This window comes from Coenobita brevimanus, chromosome 110 (genome assembly GCF_032717465.1).
Source record: "Coenobita brevimanus isolate Jiangsu-jjx chromosome 110, ASM3271746v2, whole genome shotgun sequence".
In the NCBI taxonomy this organism is placed as follows: Eukaryota; Metazoa; Arthropoda; class Malacostraca; order Decapoda; family Coenobitidae; genus Coenobita; species Coenobita brevimanus.
Genome location: NC_137063.1, coordinates 36,789,817 through 36,808,030, shown reverse-complemented (window position 1 = coordinate 36,808,030; position 18,214 = coordinate 36,789,817). Strand labels below are relative to the sequence as shown.

At 47.3% G+C, this 18,214-nt stretch overlaps 1 protein-coding gene across 1 annotated transcript in view; it reads right to left on the bottom strand.

Annotated features, from left to right (window-relative positions):
* Positions 1-3,617: 3,617 nt before the first annotated feature.
* LOC145417549 (prolyl 4-hydroxylase subunit alpha-3-like) overlaps positions 3,618-18,214 on the bottom strand; it is an 86,263-nt gene continuing 71,666 nt past the window's right edge. The window contains exons 11-12 of the mRNA XM_080286257.1: positions 4,065-4,211; positions 3,618-3,709 (exon numbers count right to left, since the gene is read on the bottom strand). Of these exons, the coding sequence (XP_080142383.1) occupies positions 3,618-3,709; positions 4,065-4,211 (239 nt within the window). The remainder of the gene's footprint in view (positions 3,710-4,064; positions 4,212-18,214) is intronic.

Genomic DNA, 18,214 nt, shown 5'->3' with positions numbered 1-18,214 from the left:
GTTATTTCTTGTTTTGCTACGATGAGTAATCACCTAAATTAGCCTGATACGAGCTTGCCCCATAAATAGATACAATTTAGGTATCCCCAGAGTGGAGCTCAGTGATACACGCCCAACCTATGTGCTAGTTACTGCGTGTGTGTGTGTGTGTGTGTGTGTGTATGTGTGTGTGTGTGTGTGAAGAATTATGACCTGGTATATTTTTATGTTGTTGTTAGGGGTGGTAGGTGGGGGCTCCCTTCATCCACTCACTCAGTGTAGGAATGCCTTACGGTCTCCACACAGTGACAAGTTAAATGGTTTCTTGTACCCTGGAAACCATTTACGACGCTGGGTGGTAACCATATAACCAGGGTTTTTGGCCGGGTTAGGTATCCCCCAGATTCCCCTACCTAAGAATCACTTAGCCATAGCAAACGTTTCGGAGAGCCTCAGACGGCCCTATACGTGCCCAGGGCCCCAGCCAATGGACAAATTTGCATGGCCATGTGGAATGAGGAGAGCAAGAGGGTGGAAGTGGTGAACGTGTTCAAGTGTTCGAGATATGCCGTGATGGCATTGTGTGAAACAAAGATGAAAAGGTGTGAAGTGGAGGAGTGGGAAGGTGTAACATGTGTAAGGTCGGGCATGAATGGGCAAGGAAGATGCAAGAAATGGGTTGCTTTGTTGATGAATGATGTGTGGCAGAGTGGAATGAGAGATTACAAATGTGTCAGCTCGAGATATATATATGTCAAGTTCAAGTCTGAGAAAGTGAAAGTGGCGGTGGTTGTGGCGTATGCACCGTGTGATGACAGGTGAGAGAGAAGGGCAGGTTTTGGGATGAGCTGGATGAAGCAGTGGGAGAAATGCCCAGGAGCTATAAAGTGATCGTAATGGATGATATGAATGGAACAGTGGCATTGGTCCTAAGGATGACTTAATGGGTTGTAATGAAGTACCGGTACCCGGAGAAAATTATAGTAATGGGAAGCAACTGAAGGATATGTGTCAGGAATGAAGGTTGTACATTTGTAACTCGTATTTCAAACACAAAGATGCACATAAATATACGTGGTATAGAAGGAACGGGAATCGTGTTGAAAAGAGCCTGATTAATTAAGTGCTCGTAGAGAGGTCGATGATGGGGATCGTTGCTGATACGAGGGCCGTGAGAGGACGATGTAGATTTGTGATATGCAACATCAAACTGAGAGGAGTGAGGTGGATCAGGAGAGAGAGGAGCAGTCAGGGAGAAAGACTGAAAGTCGAGAAGCTGAGTATCAAAGAAATGGCAGATGAATACTGGACCAAAGTAGGGGAGGCGTTTGAATCAGTGAGTTCGAATGAAATAGATCTGGACAGCCTGTGGAATGCATTAAGGGATTGCTTAGTTAGGAATGCTAAAGCTATGTGTGGTGTAGAAGAGTAACAACAAAGAAGAAAGGTACGGCATGGTGGCAAGAAGAGGTTAAGAGAACAATGGAGGAAAAGAGGAAGTGGCTAGAATGGCTACAGAACAGGGGTTCAACTGAAATAACTGAATATACTGAGAGCAAGAAGCACGCGAAGAAAGTAATGAAGAGGAAAAAGAAGGGAGTAAATGATGATCAATGAAGAAAAATAATTGCAAATTACTCTGAAAACTGTAAGTTATTCTTGAAAGAGGTGCGGAAATGTAGAAGTGACAGCGGAAAAAATGCAAAAAGTGTGAAGGATGTACGTGGTAGATTATTAACCCATGGGGATGAATAAGGACCAGATGGAAAGAACATTTTGAAAGCCTGATGAGTGGGAACAGAGAGAGCAGAGTGGCTGTAAACATGATTGGTTTTGGGGATGTGCAGAGAAGGAATGCAGTGCCAGGAAATGTGACACTTGCACAGGTGAAGAATGCTGTGAAGCAGCTGAACAGTGGGAAAGCAGCTGGGGTTGATGAGGTGTATTCAGAGATGACCAAGTGTAGTGGAGAAAGCGGAATGAAGTGCTTGTTGGAGATATGTAAGAAGGCTTGAATAAGTGAAACTGCCAGCAAAGTGGAAAAAGGCTGTGATTGAACCCCCGTACAAAAATAAAGGTGAGCGAAGTGAGTGCAAGAATTATCGTAGTATATGTTTATTGAGTGTTGTAGGGAAGGTATATGGAAGAGTAATTATTGAGAAGGTAAGAGGGATATCAGAAGTCCTACTGGGTGATGAACAGGGTGGCTTTAGGAGTGGCAGAGGATGTGTGGATCAAACATTTGCAGTAAGACATAGTGGAGAAAGCATGAGAAGGACCAAAAGGTGTTTATGGCATTTATGGATCTGAAAAAAGCAAACGACAAAGTACACAGAGAAGGATTGTGGAAGGTTTTGCGCATGTACGTAGTAGATGGTAAGATGCTAGGTGCCATCAAGAGTTTTTATGATGGTAGTGAGGCATGTGTAAGGGTACATGGGCATCTAAGCGAATGGTTCAGGATCACTGTGGGTGTGCGACATGGTTGTGTGATCCCTCCATGGTTGTTCAATACCGGTACATATATACGAAAGGGGTGAGGAAAGAAGTACAAACGCGAGTAATGGAGAGAGCGATGGAGTTGGTAATGAATGGAATATCTCAAATTTGTTGTATGCTGAAGATGCAGTGCTACATGCAAATACCGAACAAGAACTTGGTAGACTAGTGCAGAGTCTTGCTGATGTCTGTGAGCGTCGTGCCTCGAGAGTAAATATAGGAATGAGCAAGGTGATGCTAATCGAGAGAGAAGGTGACTCTCAGTGTGATGTTACAGTGAGCAGAGAGAGAGAGAGGGAGAGAGACTGGAATTGGTGAGAGAGTTCAAATACCTGGGTACAGTGATAGAAAAGAGAGGAATATGTACAAAAGAAGTGGAAAGTAGAGTGACACAAGGAAGGAAAGTAGCTGGTGCTAGGAAGGCCTTGGTAAGAAACAGAGGCTTGAGTGCTGCAGCCGCACGAGGCTCACATGAAGGAGTGTTAGTGCCAACTTTAACATATGGGTGTGAGACTGTATGGTGTGGCATGCAAATGAAAAGTCAAGAGTGAGAGTAGTGATGGGACTGCTGAGGACTGTATGTGGAGTCTGCATGTGAGTGGATAGGATACGAAATAATGTGATTCTTGAAAGGTGTGGAATGAGGAAGTCTGTAGACACCAGAATCGAAGAGAGTGTATCGAGATGGTATGGTCATGTGGAAAGAATGGATAACAACAGAGTGGTGAAAAAGGTGAATTTCAAGAAGGGAGAAGGCAATGTAGACCAAGGAGTAGGTGGAGGGATATGCTGGTTGAGTGCGTGAGGAAGAGAGGTATGGAAGTCGGTGAGGCCATGGGTCAGAAAAGAGACTGAGCTGGCAGGATGACTGTTGTGAGAAGTGCATGATCAGGGATTTGGCACCCCTTTTTAACATGACGGCGTTCAGACTGACGCTATCGGATACGTTTATGTGAAGCTGCAGAATGTGGTGAAAGTTTTTTGGCGTATCAGATAGAGCCAGGATTCCGGGGGCTTGAATTGATGAGTGAATGGAAGCGTGGCCCATTGGAACGGGCAAACTTGGGCTGTCTGGACGTTGCTACTCCTCGCCCTGCCCTAGGGTGGGAAAGGCGGTCCGGATGATGATGATGATGATGTTAGCGGTAAGGGAGGGCAAACTGTGCGAATAGGTCTGGAAGGCAGGGCAGCTTGAAGGCCTGACTACCATACTGCAGCCACTTGTTGATTACTGCAAGGCAAAGGGCATTCTGACATTTACAATATTACAACAGTTCATGAGTACTGTACTGTATATACAAACATGTGGAAATTATTAATTTGTCCGGTGTATGCACAAACGTGCTGAACCCTCTTAACTGACAGTAGCCTATAAAGATCTTTACCTCCTGTAGGAGTTTGTTGACCAGAATTATCTGCACGTCATCTGAAGCTCCCCAGTCACAGATATTGTTTACTCTAAGAACCTAAAAAATTACTTTAATGAACCTGTTCCATTATAATGGGCACTTGGAAAATGAAGAAAATGTCAGCACAGATAGTATCTTAAAGTATTAGTGAACTGTGCAGCTATCATCATCACTAACCCCACTTGTCCCCCATCAAGACCGGACATGCAGCATGTTCGAGTAGCACGTTCCTCCTGCCGGCGCGATCGACGTTATACCAGAGGAGTGCCATGCCTCTCCTTGGCGCCACACCGACGCCTAGCCACGGGAACACTGTCCATCCACCTGTACACACAACACTCTCCTTTAACACCTTCACTTGGATGATCCATTAGTTATTTTATTTTTGTAACTCCAAACGATTTTAATGGCTACCGGTATACCTAACCCCTCCAGTTCGTAAATTCTCTTATAATACAAAAGAAATAATCTTGTTATGCTAGGTGTTTAAGGGTCAGCTTCCTGTACCTTGAACACCTAGTGTGCAACTGGGTTCTCTTTCTAGACCGGAGCTTAGACAAATAAGAGAGAGGCAGGACACAAAAACTCAAGGCAACAACCTTACATGTGCATCGACTAATTCTATTTGTGGAACAGGTAGATGTCACAACAACAGGAATCTGGGTAATATAAGTCATGTACTAATATCGCAGTATCACACAGGATACTATTTAGACAATAGTTCAGGATAGCAGGTGAATGGCACAATAACAAGTGTTTGTAGTATTTCGGGCAGGAGAATAGATCACTGTCACTTAGAGGGGAATATGAACTGTATTTAGGCTGGGCAAGTATTTCACTGGTCTTGCAGTGCAGAGGAATTACACTATGAGGGCCGAGTCTGTTGTTCACTGAAATCACTGCACTCTTATTAGATCTCTCTTCTTACTCTCCTATGTCACTGTTTGCCCAAATCACAACTATCACACATTACTAGGCCTTGTACTTATGTTCTCTTGGATAATGTTCTGCCCAATATTCCAGTCACTATTACACTGTCATTGCACTTTCACTGTCACTCACGGTCGGTGGGGCGGCAGCATGGTTGGTGGGGGGCGGCGGGAGGACTCACAGCCCGACTCCTGATGGGGGCTGAGTCCCACCTGTGGCTTCTGTATCCAGCGGCCATGGGATCACTCGTAGGGGCATCCTCTCTCGTCCGGGGCTGGGGGCGGCGAAGGGCCCTGCACTGTCAGGGCTGGGGACGAACAGCCTCCTGAAGCGTGCACACAGGCGCCTGACAGAGGATGAGGGTCGTCTGCGTCAGAGAGGGGAAAGGCCTTGCCTGGGGGTCCTGAGGGTGGCCTCGAGGGCCCGGTGGCTGCAGCCTCCTGCTGTCGGGGACGCCGTCAGGAGTGAACTGCGGCATCTGTCGTCATTGAAATCCGTCAGGTAGGGTCCCTCTGGAGCCGGCTGGGCAGAGTACACCCCTCGGGATAACACAGGGCCTCTCCACAGGTCCTCGGGACTGGGACCCTCCTCCTTGAGGATGTCACGTCACGGGGGTGTGGCAGCACCTGACGGAGGAGCAGCTGCTGGCGATCTCCTGCCGTAGGGCCCGGCTACTGGCCATGGCCTTTTAGGGGCGCGGCTTCCTTCCGTTGCTGGGGCCCAGCTACTGGCCGTGGCCCGTATGAGAGAGCAGCTACCGGCCGTCTCAGGGGCACCTTAGGAGCACCTACCAGCCGTCTCCTGACGAAGGTGTCTCCTGAGGGAGGGGTGAGCGGCTACTGACCGTCTCAGGGGCACCTTCAGAACGGCTACCGGCCATCTCCTGACGAAGGCGGGAGCAGCTACTGGCCATCTCCTGAGGGAGGGGTTAGCGGCTACTGACCATCTCAAGGGCACCTTCGGAGCGGCTACAGGCTGTCTCCTGACAAAGGCGGAAGCGGCTACCAGCCATCTCCTGAAGGAGGGGTGAGAGGCTACTGGCTGTCTCAAGGGCACCTTCAGAGTGGCTACCGGCCGTCTCCTGATGAAGGTGGGAGTGGCTACTGGCTGTCTCCTGAAAGAGGGGTGAGCAGCTACTGGCCGTCTCTAGGGCACCTTCAGAGCAGCTACCGGCCATCTCCTGACGAAGGCGGGAGCGGCTACTGGCCGTGTCCTGAAGAAGGGGTAAGCAGCTGTAGGCCGTCTCAAAAATGGCGCGGCTACCGGCCATCGCTGGGGTGCTGCCTGGAGTTAGAGTACCGGTAATAGCTCCACCCTACTCCTGTCGAGGGTCAGCTAACCCGCCATGTAGTCTCCTTTTCATGCTATGGTGGCGCCGGGCAAGTTCCAGGTTATAGAGGCATGCGGCCCGGGTGGACTTATGTCCCTGCCTCCCAGGGTCAGGTCACGCTGTGTCTGCCCCTCCATACGCTCCTCCTGAGGATGTTGTGTTGCCCTCTGTCGCTATTCCCGGCATTTTAAATCTAAAGAAATCAACTAAATGTGCCAAGCACATGAAAACAAAACGAACTTATCTGTTGCTGGAGACAACTCGACTGAAGTCAGCCTTCACTGCACTTAAACCATTGATCCTACAGCACCTATATTTACAGCATACATTTTCATGGACCAACCCTACCACTCCAACACAATTACAGCTTATCTGCATGCCCATTTCATTACCACTCCTGAAACTTTCATACGTGGAGGATATTTTGAAATAAACCCTTACTCCACTCAGACAACTATTCCTACACACAACATTCATTTTCAGAGGATATATCTTCCTGACAAACCCCAATGCCCACCAAACTTAGCCCATCCTTCCCATTTCTCTGCTCACTAAGCCCCTTTCTTTACCCCTCTGATGGTTTCATGGCCCGAGGCAGGTCTTGCGGTGGATCGCGGATGGACATTCATGTATTCTTTACCAAACGGGAGCGGTCTTTTCATTCCTGTATTGAAATGAATCCTTCACAGGCTACTTGTTATTTTTCCTGGATTACCACAGGTACTGGGGATTTTTATGAACTTTCCTCCAAAAGCTATAAATGGGAATTTAGAATGCGTAAATATTCCACAGATGTCTGCCATTATAGCTGGCCATATTTTACGTTCCTAACACGCATTTTTACATTTGAAATGCTGTCAAATCCAAGACCTGGTTTAGTTAGGTTAGGCTTGGTTAAATTATTAAGTTTTCCATAGCGCTGACATGGGACATGAAATACCTGCGCGGCAGAGTGAGCCCGACACCACCACCCCAGGAGGAGAGTGTGAGGGGGTGACACCCACCCCACAAGGGGACAATGGAGAGGCTGGCTTACCTGGCTCACCATCCAGGTTAAACCAACATATCTCTCTCGTGACCCAGCACCCCTCTTCCCTGCAGCCAGACCACCCGGCAGTCTGCAGAGAAAGTACACTACTCTTCAGCAGTGGGAACGTTCACCAGAATCGGGGTGGGACTTGTATTAACAAGCTCCCAAGCACACACTTGGATGCTGAGTCCCCTCGATCGGCCTCCTATTTAATAGAGAACTCAGGAGGAGCCTCAAGGGTTGCCATCCCCCTACGGCAGGAGGGATCACTCCGTCAGAGCTGTGGCAAAAGTCGAGTGAGTTCATCCGACCTCTTGCCCCATCCCTGGGAAAAAACCTTCCCCGCTGGAAGGAGGGCATGCTCCATTAAAGCTGTGGCAAAAGCCGAGAGTTCGTCTGACCTCTTCCTCCCTCCAGTGCTGGGACAGGAATCCCGACCCCTACAGAAGGAGGGCACGCTCTATTGGAGCTGTGGTAAAAGCCGAGAGAGTTCGTCCGACCTCCTCCTCCCACTGTCACAGGGTCAGGAGTCCCAGGCCCAACAGCCAGAGCGCAGGCCCTCCTGGATCCGTGGCTGTGGCTGGGAGAACCCAACGGGCACTATCTCCCAGCCGCCTGGGTCGGCAGTGTCCCTGAGAGTCTCCTCTGACTCCTACCACTCTCCTGCCTCCTCTAGGAGCCCAGGCAGTGCCCAACAGGGCTGCATGACAGAGGGAGAGTCCCCTGGACCTCCCCCGCATACCCCGGATTGGCATTTTGGCAGGGTCCTATGGGCCCGCCAAGCAGGAGGCTCGGCCCTCAATCGCCCTCCCTCCGCCAGTCCCCAGGCTCCAGTAGAGGGGAACACCCCTAGTGCCTCCCACAACCTCTGCGCAGAGTAAGGGGCCCCTCTCCCCAACTCTCTACCTGAGAAGGTGGGAATTGCTCCCCTACAGGCTCCTCACCTAAGACCAGACTGGGTAAGACGTCCCCGAGGCCAGGTGTCCGGTCCTTGCAGCCTTGCCTTCCCCAGGTGCTGATGGGCTGTGCCAGGACGAAAGGTCACAGTGCAACCCTGATGGCCCCCTCCTCCAGACGAGAGTGCAGCTCCCAGAAACAGCGGGCCTCCCCCAACACTCGCTGTGGTGGTTGGCCCTTTCCCGGTGCAGGTGGCTGCAGTTCCTCCCTGATGGCTGCCCCTGCCAGACAAGACGACAGCCCAGTAAGGACATCCTTCCGGCCAACCCTAGGCCCAGGCCTCCCCAGGTCCTCCCCCAGGACCTGGACGATGACTGAGGGCTGGCCTGAGCAGCGTGCCTGCTGACCCTCTTCAGCCCTAGCCTAGAAAGCCCTGCCTCCAGCTGGGCTATCGCAGCTAGGGAGCCGCCTTGCACACCACCCGCCCACTCCTCGTGGACTAGTGGCGGCTGCACAGACCACCATCCCCTACACGACCTGCCGGGCAGCCCACCTCCCATGCCTGGCTGCCAGCTGAAGCTCCCAGCGTAGGTCCCTCTACCCCGTGGGCCGTGTCGTCCCCTCCGCACGAACTGTGAGTACCAGGCACTGTGACCATCTGCTCCCCCCCGCGCTACTAGATCCCTCCCCCAGTGAACCAACCCCTGTGCCCCCTCCCCGTACTCGCGGTGTGCCTCCCCAGTGCTCTATAACCCTCTCCAGTGTTTCACCCCCCCCGTACACCTCCCCCTTCCTCTCGGCAACTGCGGTGTTATCTCCCTTCAGTGTGTCAGTGAGCTCGTACACGGAGTGCTCGACACCCCTTCCCTGGGATCGGTTCCCTCCCCGCAGTGCCACTTCCCCCCCCCCCCACCAGGCAGTACACCTCAGTGTGATCCCCTTCCAGTGTGTTCTCTCTCTCCCTCCCCCAGCCCCCAGACCCCGGCCCCCCACATGAATAACCCCACCCTAGACTCACTAATCCCCTTCCCCCATTGAGCGTGAATCATCATAATACTCTCGTCCTATGTGACGCGTCTATAGTCTAAGGTTAGTTAGGGCCTCATTCTATGTGACGCATAACTATTGTATTAGCTAGGACCTCGTCTATGTCACGCGAATTCCTAGGCTTAAGGACTTGAATATATGCCATCATATATGTCACGCGCCTGATGGAATAGTTATACTGTACTATATTGTCTGTCTATGGGAATATGACATCCCTGATCTAATGTGGTAATATTGCCTGTGACACTGTGTGGATATACTCTTACTTCAGGAAGGTGAAATCCTGTGTATAGGTCAGAACTTGCTGAACTAGGTGGAAAGTGATCGTTGCTTATAATTATTTCTAAATCATTGTAAGTTCTTTAGTTTTGCTCATAGAACGGTGTGTGTTTGTTCTTTTGATAATATATAAGTGTGCCTTTGACCAGTGGTGTTTGTGTTTTTCCTTCCTTGCCTGTAACTGACCTAGTCGAGAACAAAGAACCCAAGGTCGCAACGTACCTGAAACCGAGAAGTCTGGACCCAGACATCCAGTCGGAGCGAACTTAACCCGCGGCGTTCTGTCAACGTTCTTTAACGTCCACACATTTTGTCACTGCCAATCCCGTCAACGTACATAAATGTGAAAAAATTGCAAGGTCCCTAATTTGCACAATTTTCAATTTTCGCGAGTGATTTTTGGTACGTATACACATGACACCTTCCTCTACAAGATGCCAGGCAGGGACAATGCCTTACCCAGCATGACCTCCTCCCCCCCCCTGCATGCCATTGTCTCAGCAATTCACCTGTTATCAGTGACCTGGCCACTATAGCCATGTCATGCCACGGTACGAAATTCAGGGCCAGAGTGATTCCCCAATCAATGACAATGTGGAGAACAAACTTTACATAGCATTAGAGGAAGAAACAGAAATGATAATCAGGTAATGTGACAAAAAAAAAGGTCAGGTATTAGTGAGTGAAACAATGCTTATAATGCCTATATTACTGCTTGAAAACCAATATACTCTCGTACTACATATAAATTCGTACCAAGTAAATAAATAAATACCGTTTATGAGTGGTGTGAAATAGTTATCCTCCCATAAAACTCGTTTTCTTTGGTGCCAGCCTGATAGAAAACCCAGTAAGGTAAGGAGGTACTCCTACCTGTATCGAGCATTTTAAACCTCAGGTGAGCGATTTCTCTATGAATTTTCGATGTTTCTCACCAAAAGCGAAGGTTTGAGCAAAAAAAAAAAAAAAATCCTAAAATGGTCGGGATTGGGGGGAGTCAGTGGTGGAAAAGTGGTCGGGATGGGGCGGGTTAACGTGGCCAGTCAGAGAAATCGGTAAACATATGATGCCAGCGACCGCTTCCTTAAACTCCAGATTGGTATCTTTTGTTTTTCTCAAATACTTCTTACAGGAACAATTCAGCAGTTAACCATCTGTGTTGGAGATGTACCAAAATTTCTTACCTTAAAGTCGTGAGTTTGTTATAATATAAGTGGAATCGCCGTGCCTGTTTGGTAGAGAATGGCGTGCTCCTAAAAACCTCCAACCCGGGCCGATAGGGGGCACTGTGAGCTTTAAGGGAGCCATCTCATTTTTCATCTGGTAAAATGAATTTTTGTCTTCCGACTTTAATTTTTCGCAGATTTCAAAACTTTTTATACACCAAATGTGTGACTATAAATTGCTATTCTGTCCAGAATTTCAGCACAATTGGACTTATTTTAAGCCGTGCAGAAAGATTTTTTTTTTAATCGTATCTGCGCAGAACTGCTATAAGTTATAACAATTTCCTTTGACACACAGACAGTTGACACCTAAATGATGATTCGCTACTATTCCCATGTGTATATGAAATGTAGAAGTACCAAAAAAAAAAAAAAATGGGTTTACACTTTCCCAAAAACCTGGACATGCCCTCACTAAACATTCGTTTATAAAAAAATGTTTAAGAATTAAAGATCGCCGACAGCTGTGAATATAGATATTGCTTTCATGATTATAATGCAAAATAATTAAAAGAATCGGTCAATTACTAACAAAGTTGTTACATTTTGAATGTGAAAAAACAACATTTTGAGAGAACGGCATTTTTTGTTTTACTCTTCTGGAATTCTTTATAACAACGTGCTAGTGTAACATAATACCAATAAAAAAATAATTATTACATACCTGACTCTGTTGGACAGTCTCAGGGAGGTTAGATTACAGATTAGGTCAATCATAGTCAGGTCACCTCAAGTGACATGTGAGTTGCAACTGGGGGCCGTCCTCGCCACTCCCCCACCCCTCCATCCATAGCCATGTGCTAGCGAGTGGTACACCAATACTAAATTTCCCTCACTAAATCTTTTCTTCCTTAGATTTACGGAGTTCAATGAGCAGACTCCCTACAAGACAGTCGTTGCTGCACTTGGCAGAGTGTGGTCTGTATGCTTTGTTTGCAATAATGATTTCAATGGTCCACCACAATCTTCACACTTCAACTTACAACGAGACAGTCAGGATGTCATTACTCTTGTCAGCATCTGTACTTTCATGATGTTGTTGTGGAATCAACAGCCAGATGTCGTGTAGCAGCAGCTGAAACAGGCGTTGGTGGCGTGATGCTGGCAGAAGGCTGCGAGGTGTCACAAGCAGTTGATGGTTGAGGTTCACTTTCGCTCTTTTTCCATCTTCTCTCCATTGCTTTCTTCCCATTCTCAATCTGTCGCTGCTTCTTCTTGCTTAGGGCAGGCATTTCCACAGACTGAACAGGGGAACAGTACACAATATCGGGAGAATAGCCGACACAAACAGAGAGTCGTAGCTGCACATACACCCACTCCCAGTAAAATTAGCACACTGAGCTGCTACTCCCACTGCCGTACACTCACTGATGGCCTGAATGGTGCCAAGAGTATCGTACAGTAATATTATGACATAAACTCCCTAAAAACCTAAAAAGCAAAATAACAACGAAATGTAACGTGGTTCAGAACAGGACATTAAAGGGCTGCTTCACCCTTATCACCATTTAAAATTTAAAAAACGCATGCTGGCAAAACACGTGCTCCTACGGCCGCCAAACTTGCTGAGCAGATGCGGTATGCCATAATTGTTTCACACAAATTTTTTGGGAAAAAACGATTTCTGATCCGAAAATTGAGTTTTCCCCCTTAACACATTCCCGCGTTGTTAAAAAGCCTATTTCTCCTTCTGTAATATCAGCAACGTTGCGTGAAACTGAACCACAGTAATGTCATATACAGTAATATACATCATACAAATAGAAAACGTCATTGAAGGCAACTCCAGTTATGCTAGGTGTTTCTAGGGCGGCTTCCCGACCTATCAGCACCTAAGGTATAGCTGGGTTCCCTTTCTAGACAAGAGCTAAGACACAGGGTGAGAGGAACAGGGCATAAAAACACAGGGCAACAACCTTACATGTATATTACCAAATTCTTAATACAGAAAGCAAGACAATCCACAAGAATATATACAAAGACAAAGCTCGGACTGGTAGGTTTATATTACAGGTATCACACAGGATACCGGCAGTCTCGAAAATAGGCAGACAGACTCCCTCTTCCCTCCTCCACCTCACTCACATACTCTCTTCGTCAGTCTTTCACCCTCCATCCTCTCCACATGGCCAAACCACCTCAGTGTGTTCCTCATAACGCTTCCTATCACATCCACATCCACACCACAACGCTCCTTTATATCCTCATTCGTCAGCCTGTCTCTCCATGTGACTCCACAGGCTCCTCTTAAATAACTCATTTCCACCTCTCTCACTCTTGACTTGTGTCCTTCCAACAACGTCCAAGTTTCACTTCCATACGTTAGAGTTGGTATCACAATAGCCTACTGTCATGTAGTAACTTTTTCACTTCCATGCTCACTTCCCTGTTTCTTATCACTGCTTTCAAAGAACCAGCAACCTTTCTTCCCTGCTGTACCCTTTCAAGCACTTCACCCTCCAAACCTCCATCCTTACTCATCACACTACCCAAGTACTTAAACGTACTCACATTTTCCAATTCCTCACCATCCAACCTCGCTGTACATTCACTGACTTCACCTCTCTCAAAGACCATCACTTTACTCTTCCCTACATTCACCTTTAGATTCCGTTTCTTATACACTCTCCCAAACTCATACACCAAGCCTTGCAGCTCCCCTTCGTCTTCACTCAACAACACAGTATCATCTGCAAACAACAGTACAGGGAGTTTCCAAACACTATCCTCTCTCACCAGGGCCACTCCAACATCCACTACCCTACCTTGTACCTCTTTTATTACCCCATCCATGTACAGATTGAACAACCATGGAGACATGACATATCCCTGTTTCAACCCAACTTTCAAAGAGAAAAATTCACTTAGTTCACCATCCACACGCACTGCAGCCTTCGCACCATCGTACATACTCTTCACAGCATTCATCAACTTCCCATCTACTCCATATATTCTTAACACTTTCCACAATCCTTGTCTATCCACCCTGTCATATGCTTTCTCCAGATCCATGAAAGCCGCATACAACTTCTTTCCCTTCTCTAGAAACTTTTCCACTAAAGATCTAAATGAATATCTGATCTACACAACCTCTTCCCTTCCTAAAGCCTCCCTGTTCTTCTCCAACTAATTTCTCTGTTCTTTCTCTAACTCTGTCAATAAGTATCCTACCATACACTTTTCCTATTATACTAAGAAGACAAATGCCCCTATGATTACCACACACTTCTTTTTTTATCACAATCACTTAATCATGAAAAATAATGCACTTCTTACCTCTTCCGTACGATGCAGCAAGACACTTACACTCACAGATACCTTAGCAAGCGTGAAAGCAGTGAAAGATCACAAAAACTTGGAGCGAAAAATGGCTTTGCAGGGGCGGTAATACTGGAGGTGGTGGTCAGGCAAAGACTGAGACCGAGTGAGAGGCACGAGGGACAGCAGACGACAGGAGACAGCTTGTTTTCACGTGGGAACAAACCAACGCCGCGAAAGAGCCCGTGAATAACCGGAGCTGCACCGGCGAAAGTCGGACCCTCTCTTCTATAAAAATCCACGAATAAGTCAGTCTGCGAATGTGGATTCCGTGAAAGGGTCACCTGTACCAGTATTTACCCAACCTTAAGCCAGCATAGAGACTGAATGAGTCAAAATACCCACTAGGCTTATTATGCAGTCTGAGCCAACTATATAATAATAACCTCACTTCCACCACATTTAGTAGAAATGTAATGTTGAAAAGCTGGTTTGCTAACTAGATTGTTCTAGTGACTTCCCAATGTTTGTCGTAGTTCTGGTACGAGTCAGAGTTACCAGTTAGCCTGCTGTCTGTGAGCACAGTTGTTTTGTAAGTTGTACATTAATTTTGATGTTCTTTTTCTCTATGATGGTTTCTCTATGAATGCTTGTTAAATTATGTATTGTAATTTAAGTCTGTATGCTAAATAAATTAGGGTGTTATGCAGTGTAAGATAACTGGCATGTTTTGGATATCTCCGAGTTGGCAACTGTTGCTTCTCCCAGAATGTAGAACTCTAGAATATAAGAAGCTTATATATGGATGGGAAGAGACTAGAGCAGGTTCAGTCGGTTTTCAGTTCAGCCTGAGTGTAGTGCAGTGCAGTTTAAGTGCATTCGGTACTTGTGAAAATAGTGAAGTACTGTTGGCAAACAGTGAATGAAGTGCTATTGCAGTTTGTGTATCCTCGGTTCCTGTGAAAATAGTGACGTTGGAAAGCATTAAGTGTAATTATTTAGAAAATAAAGACAGTGAACTTAAGAAGCCAGTGTTTACTTTACAACGCCTCAGGTGGTCTTACTGCACACTAAAAGGCCGACCATAGGAAGACCAACTCCCTGGGCAACGTCCTTCCTATACTGAACTACGGTTGTTGAAGCCTGTGGCAGTGTGGGACGGGGACGTAACATTGGTGTCAGGAGTATCAGTCAGATCTTCAACATCGTGCAAGGGGGTATGCAGACAAGGTCCTGAGCTGGACAGGAGGAAATGTCCCTGGCAACAATTGTGAAGCAATTACAGGCCCAAAGTGTACAACTACAGGCACAGAACGAAGGACAGAAAGAATTCAAAGAACCATTACAGGCCCAAAGTGTACAATTACAAGCACAGAATGAAGAAATCAAAGAGCAATTGCAAGCACAGAGGGAACAGCTTCAAGAGGCATTGCAGGAGCAACAGAGGGAATTACAACTGAGGATGCAAGGACAGCTAGATGCTTTCTCGGGGGAAATGAAGGAAGAACAGGAACAATTGAAGGAGGAAGTCTATGCTGAGCTACGGAAGCAGAAGTATGAGGTAGGCAAAAGTGTGACGGAGTGCAAACAACATGTTTACGACCAGTTGAAGTCAATTAGTGAGGAAATAGTGACGGAGTGCAGACAGCACGTGGACAACCAGCTGAAGATTGGTGAGGGAATTGTGATGGAGTGCAAACAGCATGTAGATAACCAGCTGATGCAAGTAGTCGACCATGTGAAGATAATCAGTGAGAAAATTGAGGCTATAGAGAAATATTGCACTGCTGAGCCTCAGGTTAGTGTACAAGGAACATATGAAAAGAATGGACGGTGTATGGTGAATCTCAACGGATCCCAAGCATTTAAATGTAGCATTACGGAGTTGAATAATCAGAATGCAGAAATTTTAAGTCCTGGACTTAATTATGATGTCCCAGTTTTTAGGTCCCAAACCAGTGAAGTGCATGGCTATAATGGGGGTCCTATTAAAAAGAAACCTCAGGAATTTGATGATAGAGTATCTTGGGAAGCTTATCATGCACAGCTTGAGTTACCTGCTGATCAGAATGGTTGGGATGACAGGTAGAGGGCAGTGCAGCTTGCTAGTAGCCTTAACGGTTCTGCAATGGAAATCCTGGGCCAGATGTCAGTAGAGGAGAGGAACAGTTATCACTCTTTAGTAGAAGTGCTGGAGCGCAGATATGGGACAATGTACCAGACTGAGATTTATAGAGCAAGATTCCGGAGCCGTGTACGGGCTCGAGGCGAATCTCTACAGCAGCTTGCTCATGACCTGGAGAGCATGGCATACAAGGCATACCCTGGAGCAGCACCTAACCTGTTGGCTATTTTTCTGAGGGACCGGTTCATCGATACTCTGGATAGTGCAGAGTTGAAAGTGCAAGTGAAGCAGGCACAACCAAGAAGCATGCAAGAAGCACTAGCTAGGCCTCTAGAATTTGAGTCCTACATCAGGTTCAGTACATCCACTTTTCAAGCTGGTCGTAGTGCAGAAAATTTTGAAAGAAGGCACTGGTACTGTGAAAAGCCAGGACATAGGAAAAAAAGATCGTTATAAGTGGAAGAGGAAACAGGAGAAGATCAGAGGAAGTTGCTGGTATTGTAAGATGCCAGGACATCGGAAAGTGGATTGCAACAAGTGGTCGAGAGAACAGGAGAAGACCGGAGGAGGTTGCTGGTTTTGCGGGAAGCTGGGACACAAGAAGGTGATTGTTACTAATGGAAGAAGGAGTAAGAACAAAACAGTGCAAGGTAATTCCACATTGCAACAAACGGGTGTTGAACATGTGGTGAGGTGGGACACTTCAGCTATAGCTTCCAAATGAGAAAAATGAGGGTAAATTAGTGAAGGCTGGTGACAAGAGTCAACAACCAGCCAGTTTTTCCCAAGAAGCCCCACCACTGAGGAAATGCAGAGAACCTTGATGAACAGTGTGCAAGAAGATGGAAGAACAGACGGTAAGCAATGCAGTAGGAACTGGAAATTTGCCAAGAAATGCCACCGTGCTGTTGTGACAGGGCAAGCTTCAGATGAAGAAGGCCTGAAGAGGACGTGGATGGAGGATGCAGATTTACAACCAGTGTTACAGTGGCTGCAGGAGAGTACAGTGCAGCCATCTTGGGAAGAAGTTTCCAGGTTAAGCCCTGCGGCCAAGCGCTACTGAAGTCAGTGGGACTTTCTTCATTTGAATAACAGACTACTGGAGCGTCAGTGGGAGACAACCGATGGCCTCAGCAAGTATTGGCAACTGGTGGTTTCGAAGAAGATAAGGTCCGAGATCTTGGATGAGTTCCATAACCAAATCACTAATGGGCACCTGGGAGTGAAGAAAATTCTAAGTCAGCTGCGACATAGGTTCTACTGGATTGGCATGCATCAGGACGTCGAATAGTGGTGTTGGGCCTGTGATGTGTGTTGTGCCAAGAAGGGACCCAAGAAACGTGGTTGTCCCCCCTCTTCACCTGTACCAAATGGGTGCACTGATGGAAAGAGTCGCGGTGGGCATTGCTGGGCCTCTGCCACTCACTGAAAGAGGAAACCGGTATATATGTGTCGCCATGGACTACTTCACCAAGTGGCCAAAAGCCTATTCCATCCCTGATCAACAGGCAGTGACTGTTGCTCCGGTGTTGGTTGACCAGTTTTTTTGTCATTTTGGGATGCCACAAGAGCTACACTCAGACCAGGGTAGAAACTTCGAGTCTGCTGTGTTCCGTCAGTGCTGCAAGTTATTGGGGATCAAGAAGACTAGGACGACCCCACTGAGGCCACAGTTAGATGGGATGGTGAAGAAATTCAACTGGACCCTGGGACAAGAATTGGCCAAGTATTGCATAGAGGGGCAAACAGAAGAGGACCAGAAATTACCTGCGTTGTTGATGGCATATCGGTCTGCATCCCGTGAGTCTAACGGCTACACTTCTGCAACACTGATGTTGGGCCACCAGTTACATTTACCCGTTAATGGGAAGACCACCTAGTGAAGAGCTGCCTACAGACACCTCCAGCAATGCAAAGCATCTTCAGGGAAGCTTGGCTGAGGTACATCATCAAGTGCGAGGAGCCCTTAAGTTTTCAGGAGAAATGATGAATTACAAGTATGATGCCAAGGCAAGTGAGGTGAGCATCAAGGATGGTGACAAATTTTGGTTATACAATCCTCGGCGGAAGAAGGGACAGTCACTGAAGCTGCAGAGCCCGTGAGACGGGCCTTACACTGTTTTGGACCGTCTATCAGACATAAAGTACCGGATTCGGGGAGCCAGGAAGTCTCGCCCAAAGGTGGTACACGTGAATTGTCTGTGG